General features: G+C 39.5%; 1 protein-coding gene across 1 annotated transcript in view; it reads left to right on the top strand.

Moving 5' to 3' along the window:
* Positions 1-26,441, top strand: part of tmem104 (transmembrane protein 104) — a 72,430-nt gene that overhangs the window by 4,610 nt on the left and 41,379 nt on the right. The window contains 4 exon segments of the mRNA XM_043235821.1: positions 476-573; positions 669-735; positions 4,207-4,319; positions 5,225-5,321. Of these exon segments, the coding sequence (XP_043091756.1) occupies positions 476-573; positions 669-735; positions 4,207-4,319; positions 5,225-5,321 (375 nt within the window).

Genomic DNA, 26,441 nt, shown 5'->3' with positions numbered 1-26,441 from the left:
AACAAAAATATATGCCAAAGATGCAGAAAGATATTTTCTAAATCCTCTGAAGATGTACATCTCCATTCAACATTAGTTCAAAAAACAGTAAAAAATAGTAATGTTGTAAAATCTAAAACTATCTATCTGTCTATCCGCTGTGTATATTTCTGTACAGAAAAATAGCTATACACAACACACTCATCTATATATATTATGTAAACAAAAAACGTTTCTTTTTTGACATGATTAATTGCGATTCATTGTTTGGCAGCACTAATCCCAATATAGAGACTTGCTGGTCATGAAACAGTAGTTTTAAGAACAGTTGTGCTACTTAAAAGAAAAAGTATAATATCATGCAAAAAAAGAAAAATTAAGATTTTAACAGCATTGTTCTTGTGATTTTAAATGAAAAAAAGCAATACGTTCTTTTCTTTTTGGTTACGAGCATGTTTGTTCAGTAACTAAACTAACTGCTTTCTAAAATTTCCAGATTAACGACAGCGACTCCAGCTCGGACTATTCAGATGACGAAGTTGTTATTCGGGACGCTCGAACCCGCTGAGACGCGCCCATTCTTTCTGTCCGTAAGTGCTGTTCTGCGTTATTTTGTGTCTTTGTCAACATAATGATTTGGCGGGCTTGAAATCCTAAGGTCACGTTGGTTTTGTCATCTGATGTAACAGGCGTGCTGCGAATGTAGACCACTTTGACATTGTCGAGAGAGTCGAGATGGGACAAATGGCCTCCATGTTTTTAATAAAGGTAAGAGTTCTTGCATCATTATGTGCTACAGTGTAATCTTCGGTTAAGACATTTAGTTTTATAAGGCTATTAAACGGGCCTTAAAAGATGGCTTGCGAAGGTCAAGTTTTTTGCTTGAACGCTCAGTCGCAGTGAACAAGGTTATTGGCTGCTAATGAGGTGTAATTATAACTAGTTCAATTACTTTTTGGTTGTAATTACCCTCCTCTAGATCCGTTATCTACTTTAATGCAAGGAGGGAGAGGTTTGCTCAAAGACGGAGAAGCCAGGTAATGAGAATCTTGTGATGAATATGAAGACGACGTGTTCACCTTGAACCGCAGACCGATGTGTCATTTATACAGATTCCTGTTTTCAGGATTCTTGCCCTCCTAAGCATCATTTCGATCGCTGAGGCTGACTCGACAGTGCCCAGAGCAGCCTTGTAATATCTCAACAGCATTGCTTTTGGCATCTTTTCCAAACCATCAAACAAAAGAACGGACATCAGAAACGGCTTGCCGCTCTTTCCATACGGGGGTCGGAAATTTAAGCGGGGGGGCCAAAATGCGGCGAAATGAACAAAATGAACAAAAGTCCCTTTCCATACGGGGGTCGGAAATTCAAGACAAGGGGGTAAAAATGCCAAACGGTGTCTTTGATTTACACGTGAAAATGGATTGGTTGCGCTTGTATTTAGACCGCTCATATTTCAGCAATGAGTGTTATAACCAATCACACGCATTTCTGTTGAGATGATGAATGCGACGGGCAATCAGAGGTGTCACCGCTGAATAAATCTGAATTCTGCACTCTCTTGCAAATTCTTTCAATGCTTAGAGTGTAGATGTAATCTAAAGTTGAATTTGGCAGTGTAGACGGCTTCAGTGACTGTAACGGGAGTTTATGGACCGGAAAGGTAATAAAGGCATTTTTAAAATAGTCCATGTGACATTTTATGAAGCTATGATAATTTGAACCATTTCCTTAGTATCTTTCCGGGCCTTGAACGTGTTTGTATTGCTGTCTATGCAGGGTCAGGAAGCTCTTGAATTTCATCAAAAACAACTTAGTTTGTTTTCAGAAGAAGTCTTATGGCTTTGGAACAAAAAACGGTTAGCCTTAAAGGTATTTTAGGTATTCTATTAAACAAAACTAATTGGCATTACTATAATATGCTTTATTACAAAAGCAATAAACAACAATGCAGTTCTTTCTTCGTAAATGTACATACGGCATATAACAGAAGTCTGTATGCTTTATTCAGGCTATTTATATTATACGCGAATGAGTTTTCATATAAACCTGTCATCTCTGAGCGGCGTTAAACGTCGATGTGCATAAAAATGCCACGATCGATGAACCTGTTAAATTGTATTTCACATAAAAGGCAGCACCGAAACGGTTAGTATCGGTAAGTGTAAAAATGAAAACTTAAATACAAAGAAATGACAAATACCCCCAAAATCAATTCCAGGTGAAAAATATCGCACTTTAACGGGAAAAAGTACATTTCTGACCCTGCTCCCGTGCATCTACAGCACGTGAAGGCACGTGGAAGACACTAGGTGGTGCACTCGTTACGTCTTTCAACGCAAACGCACTCTCGCAGCTTCAGAGCCCAGCGTTTCCTCAACACGGACATCTCACTCGCGCCCAGTCGCCTCTCTGTTATTCTATTAGGCGTGATGTGTGAAAATAGCTGGCTTTGCTCTGACCTTTCCCCATTGTGGGCTGGAGAGAAGTGGCCCACGCTTGGGAGAAACTAATGACTACCTGAGCAGACCCTGAGTTACGCTTCCATTTAATACATTTACAATCACCGTGAAGGAGATTAGTATAGTTAGTGTGACTTCGTATTGACTGCCGCTTTAAATATAATACTCGTTCGCCCTCCTGTCTTAGGGCATGCTGTCTTTTTAATGCTAGTGCAATTGCTAAACGCAGCCTTTGTAATGGGGGCGATCAATCCACGAGCTGCCATTCGCCGGGAAGAAAGCACAGTCTTTTATATGCCACAATCAGCTGTAGTTAGAGGCTTTGTTGTTTGTGAATGGACTTTAGGATTGTCCAGGCAGGTGGGAGGTTGTTTTAGAGAAAACACAGTCAGCTGCTATTTGTTTGCAATTTAAGATTAAAGCGAACGGGAATTCGCCTTGTCTGAAATTACCGACAGGAAGCTCGGCTTTCCCTCGTTTCATCACTGGACAGGTTTCTTCATGGCCGCTGGTTTATCAGGGATGTTCACAGTAACCTTCCCACTGACAGGTTGATTAGAAGTCAGCTTCGGATAATGTCACAGAAGAGATAGATTAGTTCATGATTGATTTAGTTTTTTTTGGAGCGCTTGCTAAGACTATTACTTTTGGCTCACGATGGGGATTTTTTATTTATTTTTTTTCAGACCCCTAACCGTAAGCGCTGAAACATGACTGTTAGGAATGAGTTAGGAAGGAACAACCTAATTTTGCCCGTGATACCTATATTTCTAATAGTTTCAATTTTAAATAAATATTCTAGATTTTTTTATTTAGTTACCGTTGCATCTCTTTATTACATTTACATATATGCATAACAAAGCAACAAGTTTGGATTTAAATTCAGAAACAACAAAAAAAAAAAAAAAATACAGGAACCTCTGTAACAGACTAAATATTTTTCTTTTTATAACATTTTTAAATAAGCATTTTGTCTGTATCGGTGTTTATAATTTTCCATGTATTCTGCCAGACTTCGTAGTCTTCTAAATGATTATTAAATACATTTTTTTTTTCTGAAGTACATCACAATATGGAAGTAAAATCGCCACAGACTTCATAAACAATATTCCTCATTAATCTCAATATTTAAAGTAACATGCTCACTCTTTTTCCATTTATAACTTTATAAGCACATGAACTGACTCTGTGATTATAATTTCCCAGCTTTTCTCCACTCATCTTCATAAAACCAACTAGAAATGACAGCAGCATTTGCTGAATATATATATTTTTTGTTTAATGTGGAGGAAAAGATGATTCACTTGAGCTAAAAGAGTATATCTTAATTTTTCTTTATTTGAATCTAGTTTTAATAGTCTGTTAGCTCTAGTCGCTTTCAGAGTAATTAATGAGCTTGCTGGCCGGTTGGCTCTTCGTGATGATGAATGTGTGATATGGTAAGCCCATGTGTTTCTTCTTGAATGCTTCCATCTCGTCTCCAACTGGCAGGGAGTGAGTGATGGATGGGTGGAGGAACAGGTGAAGAGGAGTGTGGGGTTAATGAAGAGAAGAGCAGGGGGTTCATAATGAAGTGCTTGCTTTTTTAATTAGGATGATTTATACATGCATTTAGTGGGTATAGAGTGTTGGGAGGAACATCAGAGGAATCTTCTAGGAATGATGCCGCCCGTCTTCAGGCTCAGTCAACATCTCCACCTGTTTGTACTTGAAGCGATGTTTTATGCAAAGCCATGAATCTTCCTCCAATGACTCGCGATGCTTCTTCTCGGCAGTTGGCGTCAACATGTTCTACATCTGTATCATCGTGTACCTGTACGGAGACCTGGCCATTTATGCTGCTGCTGTGCCTGTGTCACTGATGGAGGTTGCGTGGTGAGTTCGGGATCTCCCATCTTGTTATTGTGCTAGATATTAAGGCATCAGCTATGTTTAAACGTGAAAATAAATCCAAACATTAAAACCTGACTTGTTTCATAGTAGTTGCAGATTAAGGAGTCATAAGAACTCAACTAATCTCTCATGACAGACATTTTCACATATATTTTCACATTATACGTCATCGATTGGATTTAATTCGGTATCACCATACATCGATGCATCACGTCCTCATTTTTCAATATTACTGCACTTAGATACATTTTCATATAAATTGAATGCAACACTTATTTTGTGCATTATTTCATTTTCTACATTAAATTACATGAGCAGGCTACTTTTTTAAATAATTACTTCTTTAAAATAAGTGTTCTTTGAGTATCTTAATAGTTTACTGACAATCATAGTTAATCATAGTTTATTTTTTTGCTTTGGCATTGTTGTTGTTTTGATTATGAGATCATAGACAGCGGCTGCTTTAATAGGCTGCATTCACATTAATGCACAGATCTAATTCGTCATATCAAATGTTGTATCCTGCTCTGATAACGAATTGACTGACTGACCTCCTCATGTTGCCTCTATCATATTTACACACCGCCTCTGAAACTTTCATCCTTCCTTCATAGCATGCATTTAATAGGAAAACAAATGCTGGCAAAGGCACAACAACACAAAGCAACCTTTAATTTTACAAAGCTACGAGAATACTTTTTGTGAGCAAAGAAAACAATCGTAATGTAATTTATTCGACAATGAGTACTCCCAGAAAGAAACCGACGCTGATAGACAGGGTCGTTTTTATAAATGGCCTGTAGAGTTTGAATGTGTCTTTAGTTTTACAAACTCCTGAAATGGATTTTTCTGAGGTCAGAAGTGTCTAATTGTTTGGCTTCTCACAGTGGGAATCACTCGTGCAGTGCTGGGAGCGTGAAATACAACGACACCGAGTCGTGCTGGGGCCCCGTGAGCCGCAAAGATGCCTACAGAGTGTTTCTGGTGAGTGTTACAACGCAGTCAAACACGCGCACCTCGTTGGCAGCACTTATGTCTCGGCAGGGTGCCGGACTCACACCGGTTGAAGGCTGAAGGTAAGAAAGACAAACGAGACACTTAATACTTCTCTCGTAATCTCTGTGGACTCCTCGCCCCACGCATATCTGGAGGCTCTCGAGTGCCCTTGAAATTCACGCGAGCTACAGCACAAGACGCCAGTGTGATTTCCTCCTCGGCTTTAGCTTCGCAACAGTGATTGATGTGCTGATTCATTCCGCTCTGCTCCACCTCCTTCATCTCTAGAAATGAGGGAAGTGGCTGTCCCATCTGCCAATAAAAAGCATTGTTTCAGCTTCTTTTCTTTTTTTTTTTTTTTTAAATCTCATCGCATGGATAAGCCTCTTACCGCGTGTTAACCACAGGAAATTATGCTGATTTTAGAACATGTGCCAATATGTGCTTGCCTTACGGATGTGGAGCTTTTTCCCCTTCATGCTCCGTTTGTCGTCTCGTGTCGACTTTTAAGATGAGGTCGTGACTTCATGCATGCTGTGTATCGGCTGTAATTGGGTTTCGTTTATTAGATCATTTCTGTACGCATGCATTTAGGAAGCCATAGGTTTAACCCACATCTAGAAGCCGCCATCGTTCATTTTCCTTCTAGACATGCCCTTAAATAAATCATCTTTTTTTTTTTTTTTTTTTTTTTTTTTTTTTTTTTGGGTTTGATGAAAGATTAATCCGCCCGGCTTATGAACCGAGTGTCGCTGGGGCTGTTCTGTTCCCCTCACCTTCACCTCTAACCGTCTCTGTTGTTGTGAGAGAGGAAAATTGACCAATTTTGAGGCTGGGGAATGTCCAAAGGCCAAAATGTCTGAGCCACCAACTTTATGAGCTTTATCAGACCAGATAAATTGTGCCACAGGATGTTTAACTGGCACTTGGCAATTCTTGTTACAGCAAAAAAAAAAAAAAAAAAAAAAAAAAAGTATTCTTATATACTTATAAAGTATTATTTTGATACTACAAAACTCAGCATTTTGTTAAATGTATAATTAAAATGTTAATATAATATTTTTTTATATTTAAGTGTACAGAATTTAGTTTGTTCTGATTAAATAAATAAATAAAATGCTGTCTGGAAAGGAAGATTAATGTGAAGTAACTTTTCTGCTTTACAGTAATGAGATTTTTGGGGAAGAAAATGCTTATTTGTCACTGAACATGAAAATCACAAATCTTAATGGTCCTAAAAAGGATACTTTTTTGTGAGATTCACCCTTTAAGACAGTGCCATAAAATTTACTACGTCAGCAAAAATTAAACACGCATTGGTGCTTCGGTGTTTTAACATGACCACAAAAATGTCAGGTCACATTTGCATGCAAATGAGTGACATTTACATAAATCCCCGTCTCTTGCACTACCTTTGTTTTCAGTTTTTTCATATACCTGAACTTGTCTGAGAACACTGATGCTGCTTCATCACTGCTCTTGCTTTTAATTGCAGTGTTAATTAGAGTTCTTCGTTGGCGCTCTGTACATTTCTTTTAAATCAAGTAAGCTAGTCTAACCAGAAGTCCTTGTTACTTATCTGGCGTTGTTTTCTAGATCAGTGCTGATCATGCAACAAGACTGCTTCTGAGACATAGCGCAAATCTATTACATGATGTAGAGAAAAATGAGAGATCTAACCTGTTATTACATCTTAAATATTCATAGAAATGCATTCATGGAAATTTTGGTTGTCCAGCATAATGTTTTTAGCAAATATTCAGATTATTGAATTGTGTGCCCGTATGCCTTTTATTCTTGAATATATTCCTAAATCATCTTACTTATGATACCTGCCTTAGATAAAGAGGTGTGGATTATAGTTTTCTCAGCTTTTTTAAGGGTCTTGACTTTGACTTGAAGCCAGCATGTGGTCTGCCTGAGAATATTTGAGAGCGATGGTCAGTTGTATCCCCTCGTGGCTGGCGGGATTGATGTTTGACACATTAGTGCAGCCTCATGGCATAAGCTTTAGAAAAGGAAAAAAGGGAAGATTAAGAGGATGTTATGCCTTCACATAACACCTTCCTCAGTATAATCCCTGAGTGTGGGCGGCAGACCGTGGCACTGTTCTTTCTCTACCTGTGTGACACGCCAAGAGGAGCGTTATGGATGTCTTTCTTTAAGGAATGTGGCCAAAGACTTTCCAGGAATGGGCGCTGCTGACTATAGATTCTCAGACCGCATGTCTCAGCAAAGGCCTTTGTAGCTGCTGTTCTGCTTTGTGCTGCTTAATGGCTGTTCACACCAATAATACAACACAACCGTACAGTGTGTAAATCCTCCTGACTTCAGTGATTTCTTTATTCTGACAGGCAGGATGGACAACTAGGTTCTTTTGTTTTTAGAATTGATGCCATAATTTTTTTATGGTTTCTTGGTAAAAATTCCTACTTCTAAGGCAAACTCAAAGTTTTTATTTATGTAACTTTACTCACCCTCATGTCATTCCACCCTCATTTGAATTCCACAGAACGAAAAATTGTTTATAATGTTGTAATATTGTATAAAGTAGAATAAAATATTTTTGTGCATCATAAAGTATTTAGGTTACATATGTATTTACATACGTAAGTATATAGTTATAACACTATTTGCATCTGTGTTTTGCTGACCTGATTTAACCTCTTTCTGAATAAAATATTCATTGAAATTAATATCGGGAAGGGGATTCATCCATCAGGATTTGATTGAGTCATAAAATGTTTAATAATTTAAAAATGTTTTCTGCAGTTTCTCTGAAAACGACCTTTTATACTTTTAAATTAAAATGTAAATAAAAGTAAATTAAGCAGCCATATACAATATACATTTTATATTAAAATATAAATCTAAGCAAATTTACTAGTATAATTAAAACTAATTTATGTTTGTATTAAGGGGCACATTGTATAAATATCTTCACTGAATAATCGTACTCAATAGTACCTGGGGCGCTTATGTAATTATTACATTTATGATCCAATTTATACTCCATGTTTTATGACTCATTGGTCATTAGTTTTCATAATGGTGTTTCAGTGTGTATGTAACAGCATGTGCTTAATTCATTTCGTTCTCTTCACATTTCTTCACACTTTTCTTCTTTTTAAGTGTTAAAGTAGATCACTGCTGTCACAATTTTTTTTTTCCCCATCATTAAAATAAAAACCATTGCAGCACTTGCTGTTCTAGTGGCACGGCAAACAAAGAGCTATTTTTGAGCTCTGGCTCAACAGCTGTCCCTGAGCAATGCTATATTTTTAAAGTCCAAGACGGATGACACACAAACCTCTGAAAATATCAGGGCTCTCTGAGGCAAGGACAAAAACGCGGCATTTCTGAGCAAAATAATAGTCATTTTTCTCCCCGTAATTAAGCAGTTTTGTCAATTGTGAAAGATTTCAGTAGATCTGTTTGGGTTGTTTTGAAGCAGGTATGGCTAAAGGCTAGTCTTTTGTTGCCTATAAAGTCAGATAGGCCTGTCTGCCCGGCAAGTGGTGGCTTTGATCAGTAGTAAAGGTCCACACTGTGTAAAACTGCCATTTTATCTGTCGCAAATTCACTGTGAGCTGTTAAGAAGATCAGTAGACAGAGACTTCATCTGCTGTCAGTTCGTTTCAGCGTCCAGTTTAAAGAGCTTTTTAAAGAACCAGAGTATCTGTACAGGCTTTAATGGCATCTGACCCTCAGGCGCTAACATGCATCTTTTGGCGAAGCGTTGTAGAGCAAGCACTCCGAAAGTTTAAGATATACTTGAGTTCAAGTCCAAGACATTGTTGATTCATTTTTGAGGGAAAGTATTGAGAGCCTTCCGTGGATCTGCTTATATATGGAAAGGATAAAGTGGAGTGAGGCTGTAAATTATATCAAGGACAGAAAGGTGTCCTCCTTTTTCTCATTGGGCTAGTAATTATTCTGGAAGGGGAAGCGGGGATTAATGGCTGTACATGATCACCTTTATTCTATGGGTCCTTGTTAAATGAGCTCATTTCCTTAACCATCTTGATGGGAGGAACCTTGTACCAAAACAGTCTTGCTCATAAGCTACGATTCTTATGGAGTCGTATGATGGTCGTTTAACATCATAAAACTTCTCATTGATCACTGCAGACCTGCAGATACTTGTGGCGTAAACAAAGACTTGAGTTGTAATACAGTCACATTCGATTTTTTTTTTTCCTCTGAACTTTCTGTTGGTCAGTGGTCAAAATGTAGCGTGGTTTTCACACAATTTAAATTGGGTGATTTATGACTTAAACGGATGGTGTGATTTAAAAATCATGTAAATTCTGTCATTAAAGGAATAGTTCCCCTAAAATTATTTTAAAAAGTTTAAAAGTGTTTAAGACTTTTTCTTTCAGGCAAAAGCTTCAAGCTTGGTAATGTTCTTTGATAGTGGCCTTTATTTTATAATGAATATAAACTGGATATATCCACAATTTCTTTGATGTATAATAAACCTATATACGTGTCTTTTTGGGGTTATCGCGATGTGTCCTCTGAACAGAGAGAGCGCGCCGAGTTCAAGCTTCATGGCTGACCTATTTATGGAACCTATCCGATTTACATAGCTTCAAAATAAGGGCCACTATCCACCAGCGTTACCAAGCTTGGAAGAGCCAGGATTAATATTTTAAAAAACTGTCAGTGTTTTTGACTGAATAAAGAAAGTCATATACACCTAGGATGGCTTGGGGATGAGTAAAATATGCCATCTTTTTTTTTTTTTTTTAGTGAACTATTCCTTTAATTACTCTCCCTCATATTGTTTCGCCTTGGGTTCATCTTGAGGGCACAAATTAAGATATTTTTAATGAACTCGAAGAGCTTTCCGAATTCTGCATAAACAGCAATGCAACTTTTAAGACCCAGAAAGCTAGTAAAGACATTATTGAAGTAGTCCATGTGACATCACATGTAGTAATCTCCTGAGCGTGTTTTTGTAAAGACTGACATTAAAAGAGCTGAAACTGTTGAATGAAGTTATTTTTGTTTGCACACAGAAAGTATTCTTATAGCTTCATAAAATTAAGGTTGAACCACTTTTGTTGCATTTGGCTATTTTAATGATGCCTTATTACCTTGCATTGCTGTCAATGGAGGATCAAAAGCTTATGGTGGAATGACATGAGGGTGAGTAATTAAGATTATTAAAATTTAAGACACAGCATAATTTCCCTTAATGTTATTTTATACATTAGCTTTTTTTTCTCAGAGGATCTGTGATTTGGACTAAACAGCAAGTTGCAAAGTCATGTTTAAAATGTCTAATGCAATAGCGTTGTAGTAATGTTTTTGTGCACATTTATTTTCTTGGTGGAACTTTTTTTAAATGATCAGCAAATAATCAGGTTTTGAATATTCAGGTTCTTTCAGACAAGTATAGATGCAGGGGACAACAACAAACAATGACCAGTTTTACTTTTACAGCAACATCTGAGAAGTCGAAAGCAATAGATTTTGGTTCCCGCGGCTCTCGGTGTAGATGGCTCTGCAGGAATAAGACCACGCAGATGGTTTAGTGGATATTAGCACAGCAGGACGAGGAGTTTGAGCAGCGGCCCACCAGGGAAGAGTCCTCTCTCCCCTAATCCACAGTGGGATCATCGTGCCAGTGCAAACACTGGCTGACCCACAGTCACACCCCCATCCTCAAAGCGTGGAAGAAGCTGTCGTGGCGCTATGAAAAGATGTGGCAGATCAACTTTAAAGCGACAAGGAAGTAAATGCAGACAAAACAAACTCATCCTTGGGTTAAGATCATGATGTACCACGTCTGTAACACAATTTGACAGCTCTTTATATCTTCTGCAGGATATGCAAGGATGATCTGTCAGAGTGCTGTAAACATTGCAGTAGTTGATGTCACAGCGACAGCCCCGGTCTCAAAATGCGGTTTAGGATCCCACAGCTGTTTAGTTTGTCTCGTTTTGTTATTAGCAGTGTTAGCTGTCGGAACAATCCATGGGTTTACACCAAGAGACCAGAATAACCTGAACCTGTATCTCTACAACCACCAGTTTGTGTTTTACTCTGTAGCCCGTTATTGTAATTACTTTTAATGTCCATTTCTGCAAGCTTAACTTTAGTCCGTGAACAGCTTGCATGTTCACCGGAGTTTCCTGCTGAGTACAATATTGTTCTCGGCTTGGAAAAGCTGGTTATATAGTCCAAGGACGACATGCAGAATGATGTAATGGTCTTCCTCGGTGGGTGTCAGGGACGAGGCTGTGCGTGATTTCCATGAAATGAAATCCACAAGCACAACCCGATGTCTCATTATTAAAACATCCTTGCGCGTATGTCACCCTGAACACACAAGCTACTTGTTTGACCTTCGTTTCTCATGTTTGTTGGCTGAAAGGGTTCAGACTGTTTAGGAGCATTTTAGATTTACAAACATATTTGTAGTGCAGTGTTTGAGATGATGGCAGTGGATTTTATTTATTTATTTTATTTTTATTTTTGCATTTCTGTCACAGTTTCAAGCCCTGACCTGCTATTTTCTTTTAAAAACATCAAGGCCCTGATTGATTTTAAATTGGAGAGGAGTCTGAATGGTATTTTAAAGAAAATGAAATGACATGAAAATGACACACTCTTCCCACTCTACAGCCAGTTATGAATACAAAACTGTTTAATGGTTTTTTTTTTTTTTTTTTTTAGCTTGAAGTTTGTTCTAACCTCTATCAACAAAGATGATTTTGAGACACAGAGTACTGTACTGATTGATTACAATACTGATTGAAACAGATTTCCTATATTTTTTTATGCATGTGTAACAATTATTTACTAACACATTTATTTGTGTGTATAATATATATAAACACACACATTTTTATCTCCGACGTTTTCTTTAATCCTGTACTTTTTAAATTCAATAACAACATTTTAATTTACAAAATTTAATATCAACAAGCAAAACTAATTTGTTTTACCCTTCATTTTATTATTTTCCTTTTATTCTCTTTTTCTTGATCCTTTTCCTTTTTTTTCCTTTTTCTGTAATGTAGTTTATACTAGTTGACGCGCCACGTCTGGATTTTAACCAACAGTTTGCATATTAAAAACCTTTAACAAAACTCTTGTTGTGCCCTTGGTCAAGGCACGTAGCCCCTGCTTCCTTGGCGGACTGTCCTTGTGGCTTAAGGTGGTGACATGGCGTGAAAGTGGTGTCTGCCCTGATCTTGGCGAAAAAGATTTGACTATTTGGCTTTCTTGGAACTGGACTAAACCGAAAGCTCTATGGTTACAAAGAGAACAAAGTACTTTGGTGAACTTGACACAGTATTACAAAGTCATGAGAATTAAGACCTGCTCCTCGGTGGCTCCCACTGATTTAGAAAGGTTTCTGCTTTGATTCACACCACGGTTGCCAGAGTAATCATGCTGTAAATGAGACTTAACGGAAGAATGCTTTCTTCTTAAAAATATAGACATTATTTATTTATTTTTTTTACCAAAGGCCTTTGGGAGAGAGCTGTTGACCCATGAATAGCAGAGTAATGCAAGTGTCCAGCCTTAATGAACACCCCCGCTGACTCAATGACAAGCTCTTCCATAGTGATTTATTGGCTCTGTGAGCGTTAGAAATACAGATTGTGAGATATGAATGAAAGTGAGGAGGGTTACTCCCATTCCAACTGACTTATTAATCATATTTACAAGATTTTCCTTGAGACCTGGCTTGTGAGTTGGGAAGCTAATTGGTATTTATTAGTCTTAATTTTGAGCTTTTCAAACAGTTAAACTTGCTTGTTTGTCCCTACGGCTAAAATGTAAAGATGAAAGTTTAGCTACTCATCTAATATACAAGCTTCATATCGGGTTAGTGAGCAAAAAGAGAAAAGTACACAACAAATCTGCTTTATTGTATTTTATCGACTTTGCAAGTGAAGAAATGTTCTTTTGGAAAATATTGTCATGGATTGAGACTAATAACCAATATATGTCAAAGGACAAAAAGTTGGTGGTCTTTTGGCCTTTTCTACTGTCAGATTCAAGCAGACAAAAACCAATGACCTCTCCAAAGATTCAGATATACAGCATTGATTTTCTGACACTTCCTGTCTTTTTATGGACATCTACTGGGACGCACTTAATATTCATGCTTTCCTTGATTGTAAAGATCAATCAGGGGAAAAAGAAAATCACTTGACAGCTTCCAGCTTTTCTGGAGTTCTGAGTATGTTTGCTCCTTTACAATAGCGTTTGCAGAGTTACTTTATTGGATCATCAGAAGGGATTGGGCAAAGACTGAATGAGCCAGAATCCTGAAATCCATCATCCTCTTATGGGAGCCGAGTGATCTTATTTTGAGCTGCACTTTGCTTCTGCACCATGGTTCTGATGCCTGACAGTTCCTGATTTGTGCTAAATTCATTTTAAGATATCAGTTTCCAGTCATTCCATGAGTATGACTTTTAAAAGATTTAAGCTTATTTCATCCTCAGTGATCCTTGAGAGTTAGTGTCCATATTTTTGTTGTATATTACGGGTTAAAGTATTATGTTTAAATCTAGTATTCAATTTTGTGCACATAATAATACCTACGCCAAACCAAAGTAAGGCCTTAATTGCTTTTCTTGTAGAAGAATGGGTCAAACTGTGCTTCCATTAAAATTTTTTTAGTTTGCTTTCTTTAATGCGTTGTTTCTGATCCATTTATTCATTAATTGAGTCGCAGCAATTGTGATCGCTTTATTGCAGCTCATTTTGGAGGTTAATGACGCGCACTGACAGATACAATGAGCTGAAAAAAAGCTCAATTACGGAGTCATTATTGGCTCAGCAGCTTAGCTTCTGCTGCAGTCGGGTTTCGTAGCAGGTTTATTCTGCCTGTCGTATGCTTTTTTATTAGCCTGTTTTACACAAGCGTTAAATCTGAGGTCCAATACAAGACTCTAACGTTAGAGGTTTGTAGGACATTCGAACGTCAAGTTGTAGTTAAAATGTTGGTTACATGCCATATACGCATGTATAGATGCATATGTGTTTATTATTGCTCTAGCATAAAGGGTTAGCTTGTTTAACTCCACCCTTGAGAGTGCTAGTCTGCGTGAAATATGCTAGTCTCAAGAGTTTGTTTACAGGAGCAAATGAAAACCAATCTCATCTTGTATCAAAATCTTCTACATTTTTCTTTTAAAAACCTCTGTTTATACTTATTCGGGAATTTAGTTTTGTTCTCTCTCTGCGCTTTCTCACTACAATCAGGCAACGCCAACGTCCTGTACATCATCTACTAGAGCAGATCGAGCACATGATTGATAGCGGATAAGCGATAGAAAAACTGTCTGAAATATGGATATTTTCTCACTAAATCCAATGGATTCGCTACAGAAGCTCCATATTAGTACGGATGGTCGCACTTTTTATTAAACACGCGTTCGAACTGTTGATAAAACACTGCAATGATAACACTTGGAATAGCCAGGACAATTTTTAATGGAATCCGATCGGATTTGTCAGAAATACCTTGAGGGTGAGTAAAACACAGGCTAATTTTTAAATTTTGAATTGAACTAACGGTTTAAGTTTGCTTATGGATTGAAGTGTACGTTAAACACTATTCTCTAGTCCGTCCGTTCTATTTAGCAGAGATGTAGCAGTGTATATGCTTCCATTTGTTGATCCTGTCTAGAATGTCTCCCAAAGATTAGTTGTGAGACGAATGCCACTGGGATCTTGACACTGTGGGGATTGGAAATAATCCCTGTTTTGCATGTAGCTATCAGTTGAGTTCTAATCCTACATTCTGTGCCGCCACATGGGCCTTCCCAGAGACACAAATGCCCACTCAGAGCCATCCACGCTTTGGTACATCGTGAGAAATGTCGGGAAAAGCATTTTCTTTTGCTCTTTACACACTTTAAATAGAAGCTGACAGCTGATGTAATTTATAGTTAGGCAGTTTCTGCCAGTCTACCTTATTCCAATATGCTAAGGAGTGAGGTATGTGCTTTTACAAAAATAGTTTGTTTAGGCAGGGCTCAGTCATAATGCCAATATCTCACTTGCTCAGATATTTGTTATCCTGAGATATGTGTCTGCAATGCATTGACAAGTCCACCATCCACCTGGTGCCAAATAAAGTGCTTCGACTGTTAGTTTCATTCACTCATATTGATCGCGATAAGTCAGAGTCCTGCTTTTCCGTCAAGCTATTCACCTTTGCATTTCTCATTTAGTTTTTTTGGCTTATCTCATTTCAGTCAAAGTATTTGGGTTTAGATGAGCTCGTGTTGCTCAATTTATTTATCTGATATTGCTTTAGGAACATTACAGTCACCCAAAGAAGATGTCAAATCGGTCAAAATACCCATTGACCACAATTTTGGCTATAAAGAAAGGATAAAATTAGCATAAAGTGTCAGTGTTTAACAACAGAATGTTTATTGTAGAAAGATAAAATCTTATACAAACTGACAGTAAATACGTACATATTGCCTTTTGAAGAAAAATATATCAAAACATTAAATATTCAGCAAGGTAGACTGGCCACAAATGTACAATATCAGTTTTCCCTGTCGTTGGCAAACAATATAAGCCACAGTTTCTTAGTATTATTATTGTTAATTATTCTTATTTATTATTATATATTTTTATATTACAAAGTATTTGGAAAGTTTTCTGAGTCTATCATTAAATAGTTAAATTGCTGCTTGGTATATTTATATAAATTTTTGTTTATTTTTGTGTATAATCTTTGCTTTTATATTTTATTAATGTTTGGTAACACATCTGCGCGAATTGCGTTATTGCGGTGCAATTAATATTTTATTATTATTATTATTAGTGGTGCTTTGGCACGAGGCAAAGCACACTCGCCTGTGCTCATACTTGTTCCTTTATTAGTGGTTGCTTGCCTTTCAGGTAAAGCACACTATTTTCTTCCCTCATACTTGACCGTGGTGCGCCGCTCAGAGCCAAAGCGCACTATTACTATTGTCATACTTATTCTTATTATTGAGTGGTTGTGCGCTTTCAGGCAGCACTATTCACTATTCCTCATGCCTTCACTTGTGTGGTGGTGCTTGCCTTTCAAGGCCAAGCGCACTATTACTATTCCTCATACTTGTGTGGTGCTTGCCTTTTAAGGCCAAAGCACACTGTCACTATTCCTCATACTTGTGTGGTGGTGCTTGCCTTTCAAGGCCAAACACATATTACTATTCTCCATCACTTTATTCTTACTTATTAGTGGTGCTTGCAGCACCCAGGCGAAGCACCTCAGCCATATTCCTCATGTATTAATTGGTGCTTGCCTTTCCGAGGCAGAAGCACACTCATCTATTCCTCATGTATTCTTACGCCTTATAGATTCCACTCCAAATTTTAGGTAGCGTGGCTTTAAGTGCGTTTCCACCTAGAGCGGGCGTCCAAATGAGTGCGGTGTGGAAAAGATGTGTATGACTTTTATAGCGCTGATCGGGCGTCTGATCTTAGTCTGCGGTACGAAAAATCGATGAAAAATCCATAGGCGTAACATTTGAGCCGACTTTGTGGATAAATGGCATAAGCGAATAAAAGCAAGCTTTGTAAATCCACCAGTTTGAAGACTTTGTCAAGTTTTGAGGCTGAGACCATGCCACAGTGGGGTAAGTTTTACCTGAAGTGAGAGACTTGCCAAACTTGCCCCGATGACATAGTATGGTGAGGAAAAATGCACATTTATGTTTCCTACTATGGTAATTACATTTGGAATTTACAAATCTATGAATAACTTTTTGCAGTAAAATGTCATGGGGCATTGGGGTGGGCTCGTTTTACTCAATAACAATCAAAATCTCTGTGAATCACTCATGAAGGTGTCAAAGCCCACTTCCTAATAGCCAATTAGAGCACCCACAGCAACAGATCCATGATTTCTTCATTATAATGGTTCAGATGGTATCTTTGGATCAGGCGTCATAGAGACATGAGGTGGGCTCGTTGGCTTCGGGACAGCAAGCGGCCAATCATGAACTACTTCAGCCTGTTCACCTTAGCTCGCAACCTTTATCGATGACCTTATGGCAAAATCTTAGCAAGGCTTTATATCTTAAAAAGAGCGTCCAGGAACATTGGGGGTGGGCTCGTTTGACTCGAGCAACAAACAATAGCCAATCTGAGTCACCATAGACATCTCTATCACGCGCGCCATTATGTTACTGCCTTTTTTACTTAAGACCTATATCTTTGCATCAGAACATCTTAGCGACATGCTAGTCATGTTGCCGACATGCTAGTCGCTTTGCTAATCATGCTAAAAACATGTTAGCGTTGCCATGATCATGCTATACGTATGCTAGTCACTTGCTAATCATGTTTAAACATATTAGCGACATGCCTAAGTCATCTTTGGCGACATCATTAGTCACTTGTTGTCATGATAAACATCTTTAGCGACATCTTTGATCATCTTAGCGACATGCCTAGTCGCTAGCCCAATCATGCTACACAGAAACATGCTGGCGACATCTGGTCATGCCCCAGCGACATCTTAGTCACTTGGTAATCATCGCTTTAGCTTAATTAGCGGCAGCGCGCCCCAGTCACTTAGCTAATCATCTTTAAAAACATGTTGGCGACATCTTTAATCATCTTTATGACATCTTTGAATCCTTTCATTCAATCATCGCAAAAACATCACGGCGACATCTTACAGTCATCTTTAGCGACATCTTTGATCCTTCTTCAATCATGCTAAAAACATATTAAGCGACAATAGCACAGTCATCTTTGTGACATGATCACTTTAGTAATCATCTTTAAAAAACATCACCAGCATGCAGCCACTTTCTTTAATCGTGCTAAAACATGTTGTGACGTCTTTAGTCATCATGGCGACATCTTTGATCATAGTAATCATCTTTAAAAACATCTTTTTGGCGACATCTTTAGTCCTTTCTTCAATCATCACCAAAACAGCGCTGGCGACATGCTAGTCATCTTTGGCGACATGGTAGTCGCTGCTTTGATACATCTTTAAAAAACATGCAACTACGCTCTTTAGTCATCTTTGGCGACATTAGTCGCTGCTAATCATGTTGAAACATGCTAGCATTATCTTAGTCATGCAGCAGGCGAGTTTTTATGCGGCAAGCACCTCACATTTCTTCAGAAATGTGCTACAATTCTTACTTATTATTATTATAGATTCAAATGCACGATTTTTCGCGCGTACTAGTCCCGCAGTTTTGCCACACACCCCTGGCAGGCGTCAAGTAAATGCGGTATTGTGGAGAAAAGATGTGCTGCGGCTTTTATAGCGATCGGGCGTCACGATTTTTTTATTTACGGGCGTCGGGTAATCCATAAACGTAACATTCGACCAACTGTGGATGCATTAGCGCGGGCGAATCGCACAAACGTAAATCACCAGATTTGAAGACTTTATCAAGCTGAGCGAACATACCACACAGTGGGGTAAGAAGTTTACCCTGAAGTGTAGAGACCTCCAGTGCCCCATTGACACTTAGTATGGTGAGGAAAAATGCATATTTTCCTACTGTAGTAATTTACATAGGAATTTAGCAAATCAATAACTTTGCATTAAAATGTCATGAGGCGTGGGGGTGGGCTGGTTTCTCCTTCAGCAATCGTCTGAATCACTATAAGAGGTGTCAAGCCACGCCTAGCAACCAATTAGAGCACCTAGCAACAGATCCATAGACTGCCATTATAATGGTTCAGATGGGTATCTTTGGATCAGAGCGTCATAGAGACATGGGGTGAGCTCGTTTGTCTCGAGGGCAGCAAGCGGCCAATCATCAGACTACTTCGGCTGTTCGTGGCCACATGCACTAACAGCCTTTATCGATGACCCATAGCAACCAAAATCTTAACCGACACATATCTTCCAAAAAGAGCGTCAGAGACTGTGTGGGGTGGGCTGCGTTTTGGCTGGGGCAACAAACAGCCAATCCTGAGTCACCATAGACATCTCTATATCACGCCCCTTATGACATTATCAATACCTCATAACCTTTTTAGTAAGACCTATATCTTTGCATCAGAACGTAAATGGCGACATGCTAGTCATGCTACCGACATACCGATGCTTTTCTTTAATCATAACAAAAACATGTTAGCGACCCCATCTTAGTCATCTTGTGACATCTGATGCTTTGCTAATCATGATAAAAACATCTTTAGCGACATGCTGGTCACTTGCTAATCATCTTCCAAGAAACATCTTTACAGCGACATCGCGAGTCTATCTTTAACGACATCTTAGTCATAGCTAATCATGCTAAGCTATTTGGCGACATCTTTAGTCGCATATACAATCATCACAAAAACATAATTGGCGACATGCTAATCATCTTTAGCGACATCTTGGTCCTTTCTTCAATCATCACCCCAAAAACTTATCTTGTGACATCTTTGAGTCATCTTGGCGACATCTTCGATCACTTGCTAATCATGCTAAAAACATATTAGCGACATCATATCATCTTTTAGCGACATCACGAATCACTTACTAATCATGCTAAAAACATCACTGGCGACATGCTGGTCACTTTCTTAATCATCTTTGAAACGACGGTCGCTGGCAATCATCACTAAAACATCTTTAGCGACATCTTTGATCCTTTCTTTAATCATCTTTAAAAAACATGCTGGCGACATGCTTGGTCATCTTTAGCGACATAGTAGTCCACTTTGCAATCATCGTGTATCTTAACTACATCTTAGTCGTGCTAGCGACCGCATTAGTCACTTTGCTAATCATGTTAGAAACGTACTGTGACATCTGTAGTCCTTGCAACGGTAGTTTGTACAATAAGCACCACTCGCATTTTCTTCGAAATCTTTCTGATTCATTATTGGTGATCACTTTGCCTTTCAAGGCAGCACACTATTACTATTCCTCATACTTATTCTTTTTTATTATTATTATTCTTATTATAGATTCAAATGCGATTTCGCGTAACTAGTCGCAGTTTGCCACACACCCTCAAAGCGAGGGGCGTCAAATGATGCGAGGTGGCAATGGAAAAGATGTACTGTAAGCTTTTATAGCCTTTGATCGGCGTCACGATTTCCCGTGCGAGGCGGCATCAAATCCATAGACTTAACATTCGCCAAACTTGTGGATCGTAGCGCAGAGCGGGAATATCGCCTAAACTTATCGTCTGGTTGAGAACTCATATTTAGCGAGAACACTTACCAGTGGGGTAAAGTTTTACCCCTGGGAGCAAGAGACTATCAAACTTTTACTATGGTGAGGTCAAACTGCACATGCATGTTTTTTTCCTATGGTAATTTTCATAGGAATTTGCAAATCAATATAGCTGCATTAAAATGTCATAGGAAGTAGGGGTGGGCTGCGTTTACTCAGCGAACCAATCAAAGTCTCTGAATCATATGAAGGTGTCAAGCCACGCCTAGCAGCCATTTAGGCGCCTAACAGCAGATCCCATAGACTGCCATTACTAATGGTTCAGATGGTGTTTGAGTCGGCGTCATGAGACATGGGATTGGGCTCGGTTTATTCGGGGCAGCAAACGACCAATCATGAAGTACTTCGGCTGTTGTGGCCACGCTACTTAGCCATTACTCCCGATGACCTTAGCAGCAAAATCCAGCTTGCATATCTTGAAACAGACGTCACAGAGACATGACAGGGTGGGTCTGCGATTGACTCAGGGCAGCAAGCGGCCAATCCTGAGTCACCACCAGACATCTCCTATCACTCCTTGTAACCATTATCAAACACCTACTTAACCCCAGCTCAAGCGGGCATATCTTTAAATCGGAGCATCTCACTTGGGGGCAGCAGAGGTTGGTTTGCTATCATTCATAGTGACAAGTGTATCATCATTTGTCAGCTGCCAAGCTGCTTCCTAGCAACCAACCAATTGACCCACTGTAACCGAGGGCGAGTTTTGCCACAGCGAAGCACCACTCACATTTTCTTGGGGAAATGTACACTTTCTAATTATTCTTATTATAGATTCAATGCGATTTTATTGTGCTAGTCCGCAGTTTTGCACACACCTGGCTTGGCGTCAAATGGAATAAGGTGTTGGCGAAAAGATGCTATGGCTTTTATAGCGATCGGGCGTGCGATTTTTACGTACCGGAGGCGAAAATGGCGAAAAATCCATAAACGTAACATTGCGACCAACGGCGGCTCGTGGCGCAGAAAGCCGAGAATATCGCTAAACTTGTAAATCACAGATTTGAAGACTTTATCAAGCTGGCGAGAACATACCACACAGTGGGGTAAAGTTTACCCCTGAAGTCTTAAGAGACCCCCAAACACTACATTGACATAGTATGAGTGAGAAATAAGCACATGTGTTTTCCTATAGTAATTTACATAGGAATTTGCAAATCTAAATAACTTTGCATTAAAATGTCACAGAGACGTGAGGGTGGAAGCTCATTTTACTCAGCGAACCAATCAAAGTCTCTGGATGGCTTTGAAGGTGTCAAACCACGCCTAGCAACCATTTAGAGCACCTAACAGCAGATTCCATAGACTGCCAAAGTATAATGGTTCAGATGGGTATCTTTGGATCAGGCGTCATAGAGACATGGGGGGGTGGGCTACGTTTGTTTCGGGGCTGCAAGCGGCCAATCGTGAAGTGCTTCCAGCTGTTTAGCGCCACCAGCAACCATTATCGATGACCTTAGCAGCAAAATCCAAACTTATCTTCAAACAGAGCGTACAGAACATGGGGGTGGGCTCTCGTTTGACTTGGGGCAGTAAACTGCCAATCACAGTGCCATAGACATCTCCATCACGCCTTGCCATTACTATCAAACACCTAGCAACCTTTTAGCAGACCTATATGCTGTCAGAACATCATTAGCGACATGCTGAGTCATGCCGTATGCTGATACTTTGCTAATCGTACTGAAACATGTTTAGCATTTATGCTAGTCATGCTGGCGACGTATTACTAGTCACTTGCTAATCATCTTTAAAAACATGTTGGCGACATGTTCAGTCATCTTGCGACATCTTTAGTCACTTCTTAATCATGATAAAAAAAAACATCTTTGCGACATACTGAGTCATCTTAGCGACATCTTTAGTCACTTCTTGCTAATCAATACTTGAAACATCGCGGCGACATGCTGGTCATCTTGTGACATCTCTTGATCACTTGGCTAATCATCTTAAAAACATCTTAGCGACATCTTTAGTCATCTTTAGCGACATCTTTAGTTACTTGCTAATCATGCTAAAACATCTTGCTTGACGTGATCATCTTTAGCGACATCTTTGATCCTTGCTAATCATGATAAAACATCTTTAGCGACATCTTTAGTCATCACTAACGACATCTTAAGTCACTTGGCTAATCATCTTCATAAAAGCATTGGCGACATCTTCAGTCAACTGTAGCCAATCATGCTAAGAAACATGTTATGGAAGCATGTAGGTCAGCGCTCGCGACATGCGAGTCACTTTCTTTAATCATCACTGAAACATCACTGGCGACATGCAGTCATCACTTTGGCGACATCTTTAGTCACTTCTTGTCATCTTTAAAACATGTTAGCGACATACTTTAGATCATCTTTGGCGACATGCCAATCCTTGCCCAATCATCTTCAAAACATCTTTATAGCGACATGCTAGTCACTTTCTTAATCATCTTTAAAAACTTATCTGGCGACATCTCTTGAAATATCTTGTGACATGCTAGTCCTTGCTAATCATCTTAAGTATCACTGGCGACATGCTAAATCACTTTGCTAATCGCACAAAAACATCTGTGACATCTTTTTAGTCATCACTTTGGCGACATGGTAGTCACTTTCTTAATCATGCTAGAAACATGCACTAACTACATCTTTAGTCATCGCGTGCTGTTGAATCACGCTAATCATGTTAGAAGCATGCTAACGACGTTAACAGATCATGCAGCAGAGGCGAGTTTTGTACGGCAAAGCACCACTCACATTTCTTCAAATGTACTTTACGAATTATTATTATTATAGATTCCGGACCAGTGGCGTAACTAGTCCGCGGTTGCCACACACCCTGGCTTAGCGTCAAATCGTCTGCGAAATTATTGTGGAAAGATGCTATGACTTTTATAAGCCTTGATCAGGCGTCGCGTTACCCCGTACACGGGTGGCGTCGGGTAGGCCCATAGACTTAACATTGCGCCCAAACTTTGGCGGATCGTGGCGCCCAGAGCGAGAATATCGCACAAACTTGTAAATCACCCAGATTTGAAGACTTTATCAAGCTGGCGAGAACAGTACCACACAGTGGGGTAAGTTTTACCCGCAGAAGTATGAGAGACCTCAAACTTTTTACTATGGTGAGGTCAAACTGCACATGTGTTTTTCCTACTATGGTAATTTTCATAGGAATTTTGCAAATCAATATAACTTTGCATTAAAATGTCATAGAGACGTGAGGGTGGGTCGTTTTACTCAGCAGACAATCAAGTCTCTGAATCACTATGAAGGTGTCAAGCCACGCCCTAGCAACCATTTAGAGCGCCTAGCAGCAGATCCCATAGACTGCCATTATAATGGTTCAGATGGGTATCATTTTGGATCAGGCGTCCTTGAGACATGGGGTGGGCTCGTTTGTTCGAGGCAGCAAGCGACCAATCGTAAATACTTCAGCTGTTAGCCATACGCCCTGGCAACCATTATCATTGACCTTGGCTTAAAATCCGCTTGCATATCTTGCTTCAAAACAGAAACGTCACAGAGACATGAGGTGGGTCACGATTGACTCCAGGGCAGCAAGCCAATCCTGAGTCACCATAGACATCTCCTATCCCGCATGTAGTAGCCATTATCAAACCTAGTAACCCCAACTCAAGCGGGCATATCTTTAAATCGGGCGTCATGTAGAGACATGGGGTTGGTTTATATCATTCATAGTGACAAGCGTGTGTATCATCGTTGTCGGCGGCTACCAAGCTGCTTCCTGGCAACCAGCCAGTTTTACCTAACGGCAGTGAGTTTTGCGGCAAGCACCACTCACATTTTCTTCAGAAATGCCTTTCTAGTTCTTACTTATTGTGTGTATAGATTCGATACGATTTTACGTGGCGTAACTAGTCCACGCAGTTTTGCCACACACCCTGAAGCGGAAGTGATCAAATCGTGCGGTATTGTCGGAAAGATGTGCTATGACTTTTATAGCGATGCGGCGTCGATTTTGCATTACCGGAGGCGGCGTCGGGCGAAATCCCATGAGCGTAACATTGCGACCGCTTTGTGGATCGTGGCAGGCCGAGAATATCGCACAAACGCAAATCACCAGATTTGAAGACTTTATCAGCTGAGCCGAGAACATGCCCACAGTGGGGTAAAGTTTTACCCGCAAGTGCAAGAAGACCTCAAAGTTGCCCCATTGACATAGTATGGTGAGGAAAAATGCACATGTGTTTTCTACTGATAATTTACATAGGAATTGCAAATCTAAATAACTTTGCATTAAAATGTCATAGGAGGCGTGGGGGTGGGCTCGTTTTACTCAGCTAACCAATCAAAGTCTCTGAATCACTATGAAGGTGTCAAGCCACGCCCTAGCAACCAATTAGAGCGCCTAACCTTAGTCCCGCAGACTGCCATTATAATGGTTCAGATGGAGTATCTTGGATCAGAGCGTCATAGAGACATGGGGGGTGGGCTTTCGTTTGACAGGGCGTTAGCGGCCAATCATGAACTACTTCAGCTGTTCTTAGCCACGCCCTACTTAACCTTTATCGATGACCTTAGCAGCAAATCTTAACCGAAAACACATATCTTCAAGAGCGTCCACAGAGACATGGGGTGGGCTCGTTTGACTCGGGGCAACAAACAATGATCATAGTCACCATGAGCATCTCCCTGTATATCACGCCTTAGCAACCATTGTCAAACACCCTAGCAACCTTTTGCATGAGACCTATATCTTTGCATCAGAACATCGTAGCGACATCTTTTAGATCGTACTGCGACATGCTAGTCAATTTCTTAATCATCTTTAAAAACATGTTAAGCGACGTAGTCATACTAGCGACATGCTAGTCACTTGCTAATCATGCTAAAAACATGTTAGCGACATGCTGAATCATCTTTGTGTATCACAGTCACTTCTTCAATCATGATAAAAACATCTTTAGCGTTTATGCTTCAGTCATCTTTTAGCGACATCTTTAGTCACTTCTTAATCATCTTTGAAACATGTGACATCTTGAATCATGCTAACGACATGCTAGTCACTTTTGCTAATCATCTTTTAAAAACATCTTTGTGACATCTTAGTCATCTTGGCGACGTGCTAGTCAACTACTATTTAATCATCTTTAAAACATGTTAGCGACATGCTAGTCATGCCCCCAGCGACATCTTTGATCTTCTTAATCATGCTAAACATGCTAGCGACGTCTTAGTCATCTTTGGCGACATCTTTAGTCACTTCTTAGTCATCACGAAACATGGTATGACATTCTGATATTCTTTAACTTTGACATGCTAGTCTCTTTGCCTAATCATGCTAAAAAACTTGCTTCAGCGACATGCTGGTCATGTAGGCGTTATCGCAGTCACTTAATCATCACTAAAAACATGTTAAGCGACATCAACGTCATCATAGCGACATCGTTCCGTCGCTACTAATCATCTTTAAAAACATGCGCGACATTCTAGTCACTTTGCTAATCATGCTAAAACATGCTAGCGACATGCTGGTCATGCTGGCGTATCTTTAGTCACTTGCTTCAATCATCTTTAAAAACGCCGCTGGCGACATGCTGGTCGCTGCAATCATGTTAGGAAACATGCTAGCGACATGCTGGTCGCGTGTGCAGCAGAGCGAGAGTTTGCCACGGCCAGCACCACTCGCATTTTTCTTCAGGAAATGTACTCTGGATTCTTATTAGTGGTAGCACGCTTTTAGAAACTATTACTATGTTATATTCACCATTACTTATTAGTGGTGCCCTTGCCTTTTAAATGACACACTATTACTATTCCTCATACTTATTAGTGGTGCTTGCGCAGGCAAAAAGCTTACACTATTACTATTCCTCATACTTATTCTTACTTGTGTTGTTATTCTTATTATAGATTCCGTCGATTTTGTTGTCAACTAGTCCCGCAGTTTTGCCACACCCCTGAAGCAGGCGT

Source organism: Puntigrus tetrazona, chromosome 3, assembly GCF_018831695.1.
Source record: "Puntigrus tetrazona isolate hp1 chromosome 3, ASM1883169v1, whole genome shotgun sequence".
NCBI lineage: Eukaryota > Metazoa > Chordata > Actinopteri > Cypriniformes > Cyprinidae > Puntigrus > Puntigrus tetrazona.
The sequence above is the reverse complement of the archived record's forward strand: the minus strand, read 5'-3'. Positions and strand labels throughout refer to the sequence as shown.